This window comes from Aspergillus homomorphus (genome assembly GCF_003184865.1).
Source record: "Aspergillus homomorphus CBS 101889 unplaced genomic scaffold BO97scaffold_12, whole genome shotgun sequence".
Classification (NCBI taxonomy): domain Eukaryota; kingdom Fungi; phylum Ascomycota; class Eurotiomycetes; order Eurotiales; family Aspergillaceae; genus Aspergillus; species Aspergillus homomorphus.
Genome location: NW_020291898.1, coordinates 480,007 through 494,056, shown reverse-complemented (window position 1 = coordinate 494,056; position 14,050 = coordinate 480,007). Strand labels below are relative to the sequence as shown.

The 14,050-nt window shown below is 52.2% G+C and overlaps 6 protein-coding genes across 6 annotated transcripts; 5 read left to right on the top strand and 1 right to left on the bottom strand.

Annotated features, from left to right (window-relative positions):
* Positions 1-707: 707 nt before the first annotated feature.
* Positions 708-2,977, top strand: BO97DRAFT_388292 (catalase-domain-containing protein; the record flags this gene model as incomplete). The annotated part of the gene is made up of 3 exons (XM_025693644.1): positions 708-884; positions 944-1,369; positions 1,424-2,977. 3 exons carry the CDS (start codon positions 708-710, stop codon positions 2,975-2,977), a joined length of 2,157 nt encoding a protein of 718 aa, XP_025552827.1.
* A 495-nt stretch (positions 2,978-3,472) lies between these two features.
* BO97DRAFT_342377 (putative di-, tri-valent inorganic cation transporter) lies at positions 3,473-5,007 on the top strand (the record flags this gene model as incomplete). Its single annotated transcript, XM_025691670.1, has 8 exons — positions 3,473-3,554; positions 3,622-3,671; positions 3,718-3,762; positions 3,826-3,973; positions 4,021-4,101; positions 4,381-4,548; positions 4,599-4,678; positions 4,726-5,007. The coding sequence occupies 8 exons, from the start codon at positions 3,473-3,475 to the stop codon at positions 5,005-5,007; spliced, it is 936 nt and encodes a 311-aa protein (XP_025552826.1).
* Positions 5,008-5,752: 745 nt separating this feature from the next.
* On the top strand, positions 5,753-7,763 carry BO97DRAFT_388289 (putative glutamyl-tRNA(Gln) amidotransferase subunit A; the record flags this gene model as incomplete). Its single annotated transcript, XM_025693643.1, has 7 exons — positions 5,753-6,025; positions 6,094-6,192; positions 6,244-6,317; positions 6,368-6,467; positions 6,515-6,936; positions 7,039-7,162; positions 7,225-7,763. 7 exons carry the CDS (start codon positions 5,753-5,755, stop codon positions 7,759-7,761), a joined length of 1,629 nt encoding a protein of 542 aa, XP_025552825.1.
* Positions 7,764-8,601: 838 nt separating this feature from the next.
* Positions 8,602-10,658, top strand: BO97DRAFT_449743 (uncharacterized protein). Its single transcript, XM_025698879.1, has one exon. It carries the CDS (start codon positions 8,673-8,675, stop codon positions 10,431-10,433), a length of 1,761 nt encoding a protein of 586 aa, XP_025552824.1. The 5' UTR covers positions 8,602-8,672; the 3' UTR covers positions 10,434-10,658.
* A 169-nt stretch (positions 10,659-10,827) lies between these two features.
* Positions 10,828-12,400, bottom strand: BO97DRAFT_342178 (TFIIH/NER complex subunit TFB2; the record flags this gene model as incomplete). The annotated part of the gene is made up of 3 exons (XM_025691659.1): positions 10,828-12,052; positions 12,128-12,215; positions 12,274-12,400. 3 exons carry the CDS (start codon positions 12,398-12,400, stop codon positions 10,828-10,830), a joined length of 1,440 nt encoding a protein of 479 aa, XP_025552823.1.
* A 228-nt stretch (positions 12,401-12,628) lies between these two features.
* Positions 12,629-14,039, top strand: BO97DRAFT_35452 (PaaI family thioesterase). The gene is made up of 10 exons (XM_025692101.1): positions 12,629-12,714; positions 12,779-12,819; positions 12,896-12,908; positions 13,050-13,115; positions 13,177-13,219; positions 13,286-13,357; positions 13,446-13,492; positions 13,566-13,584; positions 13,662-13,740; positions 13,796-14,039. Exons 1-10 carry the CDS (start codon positions 12,688-12,690, stop codon positions 13,875-13,877), a joined length of 489 nt encoding a protein of 162 aa, XP_025552822.1. The 5' UTR covers positions 12,629-12,687; the 3' UTR covers positions 13,878-14,039.
* The last annotated feature ends 11 nt before the right edge of the window (positions 14,040-14,050 follow it).

Genomic DNA, 14,050 nt, shown 5'->3' with positions numbered 1-14,050 from the left:
ACTGAGGTTCATTGTGTTGAAGTGAGTGCTACATGCATGCAAGTGGAAATATACTAGACAGCAGAGTGGACGGTAGGAAACATCTCGATCGTGTTCAATTTCCCACACCGGCTTCAATCTCTCTTTTCCTCATAGAGCACTGTACTGCGAACCGTTCACAGACCAAGGAAAGAAGGAAGGTTAACAATCCCCGACCCTTGTTTTGCTTGCTCCTGGTGTTCGAAATCAATGACGTCACTCCCTCGGAAAAGAGACCCTTAGAGAAGGACGGACGAACTAGAACTAACTAGATGTTTTGCAAATCCCGTCGATCCGGAACAAGGGAAACCAAGCTTCGGTAGTGCATGGATTCCCCCCGGAAATGCGCAGGCCATCAAACCGGTTTGAGTGGGGATGGACCGTACCTGAGCTGACATCATGCTCCCCTGTCGCCTGGCCGGCAAGAGACCCTGACTGGGCGATCGGTCGGTCGTTAGCAAAAGTGTTGCATCATCTGTCCCTGTCAATCCGGGCTAGATGCAGGAGCTGAGTAACGTCGTTCGGGGTGTTGATTAGAAATGAGGAATGGGGATTGGGAGGGGCTAGACTGTTGGTTGCTGGTATAGGGCTGAGGGGCGACGGGTATATAAGAGAGACGCAGCGTGACCCTGGTCCTAGTGCAGATAGAAGTCAAAGATACGAATACCACAAGACCTGAAATATACACCATGTCAAAGCAGGAAGATCTCGCGCGGGATACCGTTGACCTCTCCGGAGATCAGGGCAGCCAGCCCATGACGACCGACTATGGGATCAAGGTGGCGGACCCGGACCATTGGCTTCGCGTGGCCGATGCAAAGACCACGGGACCTTCGTTGTTGGAGGATCCAATTGCTAGAGAGAAGGTGAATTTAACTCGCTTGTTCTTGCAGACGGTTTTTGGCTTGTACTGACCCTTTGTTAGATCATGCGCTTCGACCATGAGCGTATCCCCGAACGTGTGGTTCATGCCCGAGGCGCCGGCGCCTTCGGTACCTTCACCCTCCACAAGGCAATCCCCGAGCTCACCACGGCCGGTGTTCTGACGGACACGTCCCGCGAGACGCCCGTGTTCGTACGGTTTTCGACCGTCCAGGGTAGCAAGGGCAGTGCCGATACCGTTCGCGACGTCCGAGGGTTCGCCGTTAAGCTGTATACTTCCGAGGGTAATTGGGACATTGTCGGCAACAACATGCCCGTCTTTTTCATCCAGGATGCGATCAAATTCCCCGACGTCATTCATGCTGTCAAGCCAGAGCCTCATAACGAAATTCCTCAGGGCCAGTCAGCCCATAACAACTTCTGGGACTTCCAATATCTTCATCCAGAGACTACGCATATGCAGCAATGGGTAAGTGGTACTGTCTGCGTCTGTGGCGTTAGGGGTATACTGACCAATGCCTAGGTCATGTCCGATCGCGCGATTCCTCGATCATACCGTATGATGCAGGGATTCGGTGTCAACACGTTCTGCCTCGTCAACGCACAAGGCCAGCGTCACTATGTCAAGTTCCATTTCACTCCGGAGCTTGGTGTTCACTCTCTAGTATGGGATGAGGCCTTGAAAATTGCTGGCCAGGATCCCGATTTCCACCGCAAGGATCTAATGGACGCTATCGACGCCGGCCAGTACCCTCGATGGAAATTTGGCATTCAAGTCATCCCGGAAGAGAATATGGACGACTTTGAGTTTGATATCCAGGATGCTACAAAAATCTGGCCGGAGGAATTGGTGCCGATTGATTATATCGGACAGTTGGAATTGAACCGTAACGTGGACGAATACTTCACACAGACTGAGCAGGTGGCTTTTTGTACCAGTCATATCGTGCCGGGCATTGATTTCTCCAATGACCCCCTTCTCCAGGGCAGAAACTTCTCCTACTTCGATACTCAGCTCTCTCGATTGGGCCCGAACTGGGAGGAATTGCCTATCAACCGCCCTGTGTGCCCATACATGAATCTGGTCAACAGGGATGGCGCGATGAAACACCGTATCACCAAAGGCAAGGTCAACTACTGGCCCAACCGATACAGCACCAACCCCCCTGCGGCGCCGGAACAGGGTGGTTTCGCTACCTATCCGGAGAAGCAACGGGGTGTGAAGACTCGCGGATTGTCGGACAAGTTTAAAGAACATTTTAACCAGGCCCAGCTGTTCTACAACTCTCTTTCGCCCATCGAGAAGCAACATGTGGCCAAGGCGTTCTCCTTCGAACTTGATCATTGCGATGAAGAGATTGTGTATAAGCGCTTGTCCGAACGCTTGGCCGTTGTCGACCTCGAGCTGGCCAAGACTGTGGCAAAGAACGTGGGAGGCGATACACCCACCAAGGCCGGTAAGCCCAACGAGGGCAAGACGTCTAAGGGACTCAGTCAACTCGAGTATCTGTCCGATGATGCACAGATCGCGACTCGCCGGGTTGCCATCCTGATTGCCGATGGTTTTGACCACGAGTCGTATGTCAGGATGAAGGAGGCTTTGCAGAAGCAGAATGCGTTTGTCTTTACCATCGGCACCCAGCGCCAGGGTGTCACGGCTGAGTCCGGTGAGAAGGTGATTCCTGATCATCATTTCCCCGGCATGCGATCGACCCTGTTCGATGCTGTGTTTGTCCCCGGGGGCAAGCATATCGCTGCGTTGACCAAGAACGGCATAGCCAAGTATTGGATCACCGAGTCATTTGCCCACTTGAAGCCGATTGCCGGCATAAATGAGGCGGTTGATTTCATTCGGAAGCAGATCAACCTGGACGCAGTGCAGCACGCCTCGAGTGGCGAGATGGTGGAGAGTTACGGTGTGGTCACCGGTCATGGCTCCCCAGCAGAGCTCCTGCAGGCATCGTCGAAGATTAGCAAGGACAGCAAGGGATTGCTCGACCGGTTTATTTGGCAGATCTCACGACACAGGAATTGGCAGAGAGAGTTGGATGGCCTGACTGATGAAGTCGCTGCCTAGGTGGCTGGCATCGCTGGCTAGTTACGAGAAATGATAGCATGTTAACCCTAATCCAATTGACTCATTGTTTTAAACGTACCTATGAGTAAGGCCACACCAATAGTATCCACTTTCGTCATGTAGAGCTCAGGGGTAATAGGAAATTACGGACCATTTCGAGCTGCATGTGATGTGTGACCGACCTGGCGCTTGTTGCATTCGAAAACGTCCTTGAAACCGTGGTCTGAGGGTATATAGAGGTAGCAACCTGTCCAGCAGTGCATTGTTGGGTTGTCCCAACTCTTTCCTATACAACAAACCCGCGAGAGATTCCAGAAGTTCTCCTCGCGTGTAATCTGTCCGCTTCAGCCTGGTTCCACGGAATATCAGTAGGGCTGGTGCAGATGGACATGTAAGGGGCAGGGTCTGACCGGTAAGTTCTCGGTCAGCCGTGAGTACTTTATCAACCGCGTCATTCGTGGTCAGTCTCATTGTTACACCAAACAGAGGGGGGCCATGTCACCCAAAATCTCGCGCTCTCAGCGCTTAATGGTCGTTATCGCAATTTCCTCTGCATTTTTCGTGTCAGAGATCTCAGGTGCCTAATTTCCTGTCACACCGGGTTTCGTAGTCGCTGCGCTGTCGCTAATCGCTTGTTGCCACAGTCGGTTTTTACACACATTCGCTAGCTTTGGTGGCCGATGCCTTTCACTACGTATGTCGGATACGCTGCGTCGAGCGATGAATACTGATGGTTGCAGTTGAGCGACTTAGTATCGTTTGTTGTCGCATTGCTAGCTCTCAGGGTGCGTTAAGGTCGTCATTCACCAAATATGTGAGGAGCAGACGCTGAAGCCCATGCTTGCTAGGTATCAGAGGCCGATGAATCGCCCAAGGCACTCTCATTTGGATGGCAGCGAGCCCAATTACTGGGTGCCTTTTTCAACGGGGTCCTTCTGCTCGGGCTTGGCATATCCGTCTTCTTGCAGTCTATTGAGCGCTTTATCTCGATAGAACGTGGGTATACTCTCATACTAGACCGGCCCTAAGTTGACTATCAACAGGTGTTGAAAATCCTAAGCTCATGTTCATCATGGGATCTATTGGCTTAGGACTTAACCTAATAAGCGCAACATTCCTCCATGGTGAGTTCCGATGATCTCGACAACGGGGCATACTCAATGATAGATATAGAGCATCACCATCACGGACATGACCATGACCATCCAGCTCGAGCCATGATCGAGGTCCCCGCGACAAGCACTGAAGACAGTGATGGTCAAGAGGGGCCTGAGAGCCCCGGGGTCAGTTCCTCTGGCGACACATGATATTCACGCCATTGCTGACTGTCTCATTATATTAGCACGACGACCATAAGCATGTCCTCCAGATCACGGAACCAGTCGCTCATGGTCACGATTTAGGTATGATGGGGGTATTGGTCCATGTTCTTGGTGACGCCGCCAATAACCTTGGAGTCATGGCCGCGGCGTTGGTGATCTGGTTGACCCATTATGAGGGTCGATACTATGCCGATCCAGGGACGACTATGGGTATTTCAATCATGATTATCCTGTCCTCTTTCCCGCTTAGTGTGTTCAATAGCCCTACTGTACGCCGTCTGGGTGTTAACTCTGCATAGTGCGACGATCCGGTCTCATCTTACTTGAGAGCACGCCGAACGGAGTCGATGCTGCAGATGTGAAGCATGACCTGGAGAAGGTAAGTCTCGAGGCGCGGTGAATGCTCCCAAGCTAACCACGAGCGAGATACCCGGCGTACTTTCAATCCATGAGCTTCACATCTGGCAATTGAACCAGCACAAGACACTGGCATCTGTCCATGTGATGTTGTCTGATAGCTCGGTCCCGAGATTCTTAAAATTAACCAAGACCATCAACGAATGTTTTCATGCGTATGGAATTCATTCAACCACCATCCAGCCGGAGGTGGTACATCCGGGGACAATCGCTAGATTGGAGACGGAAGAATTGGAGAAATGTCAGGTCGTGTGTGGGACAATGTGCACAGGATTAACCTGTTGTGGATAGATAAGGAGATGGAATGGTGGAGGGATGGGATTGCAGAGACGAGAGGGAAATTGTAACTAATCGATTACTAAAACTGCATAGTTAATGGTGGGACGTCATCTGAGTTGGATTTAGTCATCTCTCCTCTTCCTCCTTGTCCTTCTCCTTCTCCTCCTCCTCCTCCTCCTCTTCTTCACTTACTGCGTATCATTCATTTCCCCTCACAGATTCTCCACTCGGCGATAAGTACTCGGAATTCCTTATCTGTTACCCCTCAAGGCATGCGGAATTGATTCCGTGGGGAATAACGGCATTGCGAGATATCCTGTTCTTTGCTGGATGCATGGTGTTTGGCTTTAGAATCTCGATCGTATAGTTTCAAAACCTCTCGAAGACTCTTACTCCCATCAGCTCGTCATTCAAGGACGTGTCACGATGGTCGTACAGTGATAAGCCGCGATAGGCAGGTGCTTGCGACAGATAAGAAAGGCCGCATCTCTACCCGAGGTTGATCGCATATCTGCACGCTGCGACAATAGCTTCCCCTCTTGCAGGCTACCATGATTGGCCTCCATCACGATTCGGAAATGCCGGTCAAGCGTCCATCCTAGTTTCTGCGTCCTCAATGTTGCCGGTTGTGCGCCAGCTGTCTGTTGATCCGCGGCTGGAAGCGACCTTATAAAGTTGTCTTCTCCAAAATTCCTGCTCCCTACACCTGTGCTTCTCTTCCATTCTCTTATAACAGATCGACCATCATCCTAACATTATGCTTCCATGGGAGATCCAAGCTCAAAAAGCCAGAGATATTCTTTCAAGCTCTATTCCCAAGCAATGGCTCATCCCCGCAGATAAAGTACCTTCGCCTGATGTGAAGAATGTGGAGGACTTTCCGCGCAAGAGCGGGTTGTTCTCGGAGCACGAGCTGACCATCACCGAGATGTCTGCCACAGAGTTGGTGCGGAAGATGGGTTCAGGAAAGCTTACAGCAGAGGAGGTGGTGGTAGCTTTCTTGAAGCGTGCCGTGGTGGGACATCAACTGGTCTGTAAACCGGTCTTGCCGAAGTCTATCCACTCAGGTGATATGGTTACTGATACTGGACGGTATAGCTCAACTTTGCGACAGAGTTCCTTGCAGACAAAGCTATTGCGCGGGCCAGGGAGCTGGACCAATATTTTAAGGATACTGGAAAGCTGGTTGGGCCGCTGGTAAGAGTTTATCATTCAAACGGGAAAGAGACAGGAAACTGACAATCGCAGCATGGAGTGCCCATCAGCGTCAAGGAGCACATCGGAATCAAGGACCTGACCTGTAATGGCGGCTATGTAGCATGGTATATACAGACAACCTCTCTAGAGAAACTCAACAACTGACGAAATGAAGGGTAAACGACATTGCAACGGAGGATGCGCTCCTCCTACAATGCCTCGAAAAAGCTGGAGCTGTCTTCCACGTCCGCACTAATCAACCGCAATCTCTCATGGTATCTCTTCCTCCCTGGTAGATTATTTACCAAGCTAACTCCGTCAGCATCTTTGCTGTAGCAACAACCTGACTGGCACGACACTAAATCCACACAATCTTACTCTCAGTCCCGGGGGCTCCTCTGGGGGCGAGGGCGTCTCGACAGGCTTCAAGTGCGCTCCTCTGGGCATTGGCACAGACATCGGGGGCTCAATTCGCTGTCCAGCGGCATTCTGTGGCTCGTATGGATTTCGTCCGACCGCGCTACGCAACCCAATGACAGGGATTAAGGCGCCAGAGCCGGGCCAAGAATCAATTCGCGGCGTTGTTGGACCTCTCGCTAGTCAGAGTGTGGCAGATCTCGAACTCTTCCAACAGGCTGTCCTTGACCAAGAGCCCTGGGAGACCGAAACCTCGATCCCGCCAGTACCGTGGCGACGAGTGCAGGCTACGAAGCAAATGACTGTTGGAATCCTGTGGGATGACGGGTAAGCCTCTAATATCTCTCTATCTCCAGCCAACTGCCTGTCACACGACTTTAAAATAAGGAACTGGTCCACTTGTAAACTAACTAAAGTCACTATCTCCAGAATCGCTCATCCGCATCCCCCGGTAACCCGCGCTCTCAGACAGGCCAAATCCAAGCTCGAAGCAGCCGGCATCAAAGTCGTGGACTGGGAACCGTACAAGCACGACCACGGCTGGGACATCATCGTATGTCTCGTCCTTGCACCTCTAACTAACCTTCTAGTTCCTATTGTACTGACATCGATAAGTCCAAAATGTACTTTCCTGACGCGGCCCTCCTCCAACGTACCCTAATCACCGCATCGGGCGAACCCACCCTTCCTCTGACGTCGTGGGCGTTCCACTACAGCAAACCCAATCCCCTCACTGTAGCTGAGGCCTGGAACCTAAACGCTCAACGTGATATCTATCGCGATGAGTATCAAGCCCTGATGCGGTCTCGCGGTGTCGATTTTATCCTCTGCCCCGCGTACGTTGGCGTCGCTGCCGTGCTGGGTGAAAGCCACTACTGGAATTATACAGCCATCTGGAATATTCTAGACCAGCCGGCTGTAGTGTTTCCTAGTGGGCTGTTCGTCAGAAAAGATGAGCTGGCAGACGAAGGAAAGGAGTATGAACCGCGGGCGAACGGGGTCGATGAACAGGAATGGGCGAAATGGACGGTTGCCGGAGCAGAAAGGTATGAGGGAGCGCCTGTGGGCTTGCAGTTGGTTGGAAAACACTTCAAGGATGAGGAAACATTGGCAGCGGCTGGGTTGGTGAGTGAGGTTCTTTCCGATGCTTAGGGGGTGTCTGCGGCTATTATGATCCATCTGGAAGATGGGAGACTCAGATGTCGGCAGGTTGCTGGCCAGCCAGCTGTAAATCGATCTTATGGAGATGTTTTAGGTGTATACCGTTACAGAATAGACACTCAGGTCTCAACTTGTTCATTATGTTGGTACAATTCGTCTTGCACGGCATGCGCATGAGAAGTTAATTATCAATCTGGTTTTGATTTCACTGTCAATTCACTTCTCCCCCCTCCCTCCAACCCTCTTCTGCTTACACTATATACAGGCATAATTCAGGTTCACAATCTTGCAATCTTCTTATCGCAAAATCTAGTCTCGTCTTTCCATTTAGAGCATCAAAGCAGTGTACGCACCCAAAAATGCCCAGCAACCACAGACTTCAACCATCCGCAGGCGATACTCTCTGGAAGCCCAAACTCGATAGCAACCATGCCGCATCACAGCATCACCCCTACCTCCATCCTAAGATCATTGATAAGGCGCATTGCAGAGCCAGGCTCTCTCAGGCTCACCACAGGAGTACAACTGCACTCAACAAGACTATGTCACCAGCGGAGCTCACCATCCCCATCCCAACACAGCAACAGACAATGTTTCCACCCGCTCCTCCTCGGAGACTTTCCCTTCCACTATCCAGACGACCTCTGACCAGAGTAAACAACGCCCTTCAAAACGTGCGAGACGCAAATTTCCAGAAAGAATCAGATCCTCATTCCCATCGCATACGGATCTGCACTACATTAACACGGTACCACTCTCCTCCTCCACTTCCCATCTCTCCTCCACACTGCTACTACGTGCCATCTTCAAAAAGAGAAGCAATTACCCCAGTCCCCTCACGCCTCCCCACCCCAAATCTCTAGTCCTCACCCAAGCTTCAGCAAGACGAAAGCCCACAAACCATGCTCTCTATCCTAACCCGCAAACGCCACCTTCTCCCCAATCTCAAGCCCCAAACGAAACGCAACCGGGAGACATCACACCAGCAGAACAATGCCAAAGAAAACCTACCAGCCCCAAACAACAAAGCCAACGAAGGATTCCACTTCACCACACAGCTCCGCATCCACCACCAAGCACCAGCTCTAGCAATCTCAAAGAACCCCCCAACGAACCGGGTAGCTGAACACCCAGACAAAGAAAACCTCTCATATGAGAATGGAAGGTTCCTGCTCTGCGACCACAACAGAGAGAGGGATGAGATGCATAAAGGCATGAGCGCCCTCCTTGAGGATGACCCTGAACCTATTGGACGCGCATATGGCTCTCCGTGCAGTGGTTTCTCCTCTTCCTGCTCATCCTATTATTACTGTCCCTACCCGCCGGATAGTCTATCAACGACCTGGCAATCAATACCAACCCCCTCTGATAAGATTTGGCTATCAGATGACACTAACGACGACAAGATGAGAGCAAGCAGAAGTACGAGTAGTCTTGCGACGAAGGCTCGGGGTTACCATCCCCCGCAGCAAACCCCACACCACCATCACCACCACCACCAACAACAAAAACAGCAGAGACAGCACCAGCAGCAGCATCTGAGTCCGCAGGGAAGAAGCACACAGGACAATGGAACCCAGGACCGGGACCGACGTCCAAATATCAGGAAAGCACGATCGGGAAGCTTTCTCCTTCCCCCTTCTTCTTCGAATTCTTCTTCCTCTTCGCCCGTGCGCAGGGCCTCTTACCATTCGATTCCGAGTACTAGCCGGCTGCTTCAGGGGACGGTGTCCTCGCGGTCTAAAATGGTGGGAGCCGCCGCTGCTGCTGCTGTAGCTGCTACACAAGCACGAGCACAAGCACAATCGCAGAGACGAACACAAAGTCCTAAAAGAACAGGGATGCGTGACCCCAGCCCGCCGAAAAGAGTCCGATGGACGGGCAAGTTCGAGAACCTGCGTGCCCAAACCACCAGACAGCAGAAGAGCAGCAGGATGAAGAAGGAGGGACCGCCGATTCTGCGTACACCTGAGCTAGAAAGGGAAGGGGAATCACGGAGCAGGGGGGCCGAGCGAGTATCCCCACCTCCTCCTTCTCCGACACCCCCATTGCCTAAGATTCGAATCACGCGGATCCAGGATTCCCATGATGATGGTTATGATGATTTCGGTAGTAGTAGGGACGTGGCTGCTATGACGAAGACTGCGCCTCCTACAACAGCAACAACAACAACACCAGCTCCATTCCAGCCCAGACAACAGCAACCCACCCGGAGCCACCCCCAACGAAAGATTCTCTTGCGCACCCAGGAAGAAAAGATGGCACCGGTTCCCTCGCCCCGCAGCTTCACGCACACCCGCATCGCCTCGCTCCCATCGATCGTCAAGGCGCTGAACAGACCCAAGCTGATCGCCCGGCCGGCCTCGTTCACCCAGGTCTGGGAGCCGAAGAACCACGCCTACTGGCTGGGCCGGTTCGTGACGCTCACAAACGCCTTCCACTACGAGGATTCCTTCCAGCAGCCCGACGCGGCCACGGGGTTCGGCATGCTTTCGAGCTACTCACGGCCATTGGGGGATTCAGAAGGTGACCTGCCGAACTATCGCATCAAGCGGGCGTTCATGGTGCTTGAGAATGTGTGTGTGACCGACAAGGCGAGCGATAGCCTTCGGAGGTTCCGGGAAGAGTATGTAGCGAGACATGGGGACCGATGGATGGATTGAGTTTCTTTTTTTTTTGCTTGATACTTTGGTTGAGATGTTTCTTTGTGTGGGGTGGATAGCGAGGCTGGACCTCGTTTGTTGTTTAGTGTAAATGTACTATAAGTGACTGAGAATGTCAAAGGAATGTTGGATGAGGGGGCTGGCCGTGTTTCCGATTTGTATGCTTGCTTGAATTGTGAAGTCCCGGTAGTTGGTCGTCAATCCGTCGATGGCCTATTTCCGTATCACTGGATTTGCATGTTTTTATATTTTGTCCACTACGATACATTTTCCGTGGCCCTATCTAATTTATCCCTCACATCAAATCGAAGAACGTTGCCTTCAGAAAGTTTAAGCCGTTAACGCCAAGACCATACCATAATCAGACCATAGTAAAGCGAACCCGTAGCATTTTTCACTTCCGACTCCGTAGGAAAGCCGCAACCTGTTCGTGTCGGGTGACAAAAAACATGCGCTTGCGATCCGACTTCCACACAAGAACGCCAATCTCTTCCGCATACCGGCACGGAGCCTCGTACTCTGCCAGGCTGACAAAGTCCTTGAATAAGAACCCAGCCGTTGCTTTGACACGGTCTCGTTCCAGTTGCCAGAGACGGATCTGGTCCACAACCGTAGGCGGGAGGATCGACTGTGAGATCCCCGCCTGGTTGGACGTGGATCGAGAGGCGTTGTGCTTGCGCATCTGCGGATGCGCGTGGGTGGACAGGTACGAGATGATCTGGTCGGCGGTGATGCCCATCTCGACGGCCCGCCGGATCGACTGACGGGTGATCTTGCCCGTGACGAGGTTCGGGAAGCGGTACTTCAGTGTGGTGAAGAGCGCGATGAGGGAAATCTGCAGAGGAGACGAAGTGTACGCGTAAAGCCGGTAGTTGGTTTCGATGATGATGAAGCCCGTTCCAGCTTTGCCGGAATTGCCGGTAGGACTACCGGAGAGAGAGCCGGAGATCGGATTGCTCAACGCGCTGGAGTCAGACGTGAGCGTAGTCGCCAGGCGGGTGGGGTAGAAATGCGAGGCATCGGGTGACTCTTGATAGACGATCCCGAAGTCGGCCAGATCGGATAGGGTCCGGAGTTGGTTCGAGGTGAGGTGCCTCTTTTCGTACGATTTGCCGAGCTCGAGACTGCTGAGCAGGAAGACGAACGAGAGCACCTCGACGCTATCCATCCCGATGGCTTCGGCGCTTTCCACATACAGGATCAGAATGTGCCACACCTGCGTGCTGACGTCCTGCAGAACAAAGGCAAAGCCGTCCTTGGTGATGTCAACGCGACTGCTTCTGATCTCCACCAAGTGACCGGCTTGCAGAAGCTGTTTCACGCCTTTGCTCAGATTTACGTCCCGCTGGATTCCCAGTCCGCTGGTTCCCACCATATATCCCAGCACACCTTCCCATTGTCTCCTCGCGTATTCATCCAAGTTGGCGATGGAGACTGCTGACGCGTCGGGTACCTGTGCGAGAACACCGAAGGACTGCGTCTGCTCAGCTCCCGTAAGAGCATGTCGCAGCGAGGCAGCGAACGGGTTGGTAACCATGTAGGCCCGGACATTGTTGGCGATGACGGTATTAGACAAAATATGTAGCCTGCCTAGGATCGAAAGCGCGTTGTCACGTTCCCTAATCCAGAGAACACATTAGCCACCGGCCCAGCTAGCAGAAGGGCCCTCCATCACACGATCAGTAAACACTCACTTCAAGCTCTCGGATTTAACCCACACCTCCAGATCCGCTGCGGGGAGCGGATCCTTGAGGTACAGCAGTGCCATCACAAAACATTTTGCTAGTCATCACAGATCAGCAAGTCACTAGTGGAGAATAGGGCGAGTCGAGTGGCATACCCAAGTCAGGCAGCATGCGCCTGAAGATGGCGAGGGCGGTGGATGGCTGCTGGTAAAGCTTGAAGAAGACCGTGCCAGGAAGGCCTTCGAGATATTCAAACGGACGAGACGATGGAGCAGCAGCCATCTTGTCTGCACAAGTCACCTCTGCAGCATGGTGCGACCCCGAGAAAGAGTAGCTGGGTTCGGGATTTGTCGCCTTCAGCCTAATAATGAAGTTTTGTCAGAGCTTGGTGTTTGACACACCAGCAAAAAGAATCCGGGATGCGCTCCGGTGAGCGACGCAAGCCCAAAGCGCAGTCCGCGGCGATGACCTCAACCCGCCCGATTTATCATCGTTTATAGTCCCGATTCCGCTGCCGACTAATTATTCCCCGGCTCAACCTCAATTTGAACCAAATAATCAATTTAAGAATGGCTTCCTTGCGATTTGTCAGATCTGTAAGTCTTAGCATATCTATGACTCTTGCTTGCACTGATCAATATACTAACTACTCTTTCCCAGGTCTGGGAGTCGTTTCGGGCTACTTCGGGGCTGGAGCCTCGGTAAGTCAACATCAACAACTCCAGCAGTCTCTACGCAATCCACGCCACTGACAGCACCCCAATGATGATGGAACAGCCTACTAGACGGTGTATGCTCTCTCTAGATGATCTTGATCCCATAGTTCGGGACGACCTTGCGTGTGTTATGTTTCCGGCTCGTCGCATACAGTCCGACATCTCAGCTCGGAACAATCGCTCCCAGCATCAATAAACTAACCCATATCGCACAGCTCCGTGTGACAGCCGCCAGACCGGGCAGCGTCAACTTCGAATTAGACATCAAAAAGGAACACACGGTAGGCTACCTGCGCCTGTCCAGCTACCTCTGCCGAGTGAGCTAATTAACAAGCAAACCAGAACCGCTTGAGCATCCTCCATGGCGGCACCATCGCCAGCATGGGTAAACCAGCCTCTGCCAAAGCGGCGCATTACTATTATATTCAAGGCTAACGTCAATCCGATCCAGTTGACCTAGGCGGTTCTCTGGCGGTAGCCTCGCGCGGCCTCTTTGCCACGGGTGTCTCAACGGATCTCAACGGTGAGTGGCGAGCATGCCCAATAAATGACGAGTTACCAGCGTATGCGGTATAAGTGAGAGTACCCTGACCCAAGTCCCCCACGTATAGTGACCTACCTTAGCTCCGGTGGCAAGGTCGGAGACAAGATTCTAGCGGTATGTTCCCCCTCCACAACCAGCTTTACCCTAGGTCGTGCACATCTCTAACGCGGAGCTAACGCGACTTCAGGAGGTGACATGTGATAAGTGTAAGTCTTCCTTCCGATGACACTGGTACCGCTCTCTAGCACTGGTTCCGTACCATCTCACATGTCGCACATTGCAGTTGGCAAAACCCTGGCATACACCTCGATAAAATTCCTCAACGAAAAGGGCGACGTCTTCGCACGAGGCAGTCACACTAAGTATTACTCTCACTGCGCTCATTCCCAAACACCAGGCTAATCGTTTCCCGATCAGGTTTGTCGCTCTTGCGTGGAAGGACCCGCAGAATATTGTGGAGGAGATGGCCAATGAGGAATCTTCGAAGAGTGAGGCATAGATAGCTCTCTCTGAGGATGTGCTCATTTTCTTATATTTTGATACAAGTTGAGCCTTTATATAAAAGGGAGAAAAAGGCTTGGCGGAGGAACTTTTAGTGGTCTATGTATAGAATATACATGTCTAAGACCAAGCGCGGGAGCGCTTGAGCCCTTTCAGGTCCCAAACAGCGGT

What these genes read in the sequence shown, in the direction of transcription:
- BO97DRAFT_449743 (XM_025698879.1), top strand. Translation starts at nt 8,673, where the DNA reads ATGCTCTCTATCCTAACCCGCAAACGCCACCTTCTCCCCAATCTCAAG.
- BO97DRAFT_35452 (XM_025692101.1), top strand. Translation starts at nt 12,688, where the DNA reads ATGGCTTCCTTGCGATTTGTCAGATCT. An exon ending in CCTTGCGATTTGTCAGATCT is followed by an intron (nt 12,715 to 12,778) that starts GTAAGTCTTAGC and finishes ACTCTTTCCCAG; the next exon opens with GTCTGGGAGTCGTTTCGGGC. An exon ending in ACATCAAAAAGGAACACACG is followed by an intron (nt 13,116 to 13,176) that starts GTAGGCTACCTG and finishes CAAGCAAACCAG; the next exon opens with AACCGCTTGAGCATCCTCCA.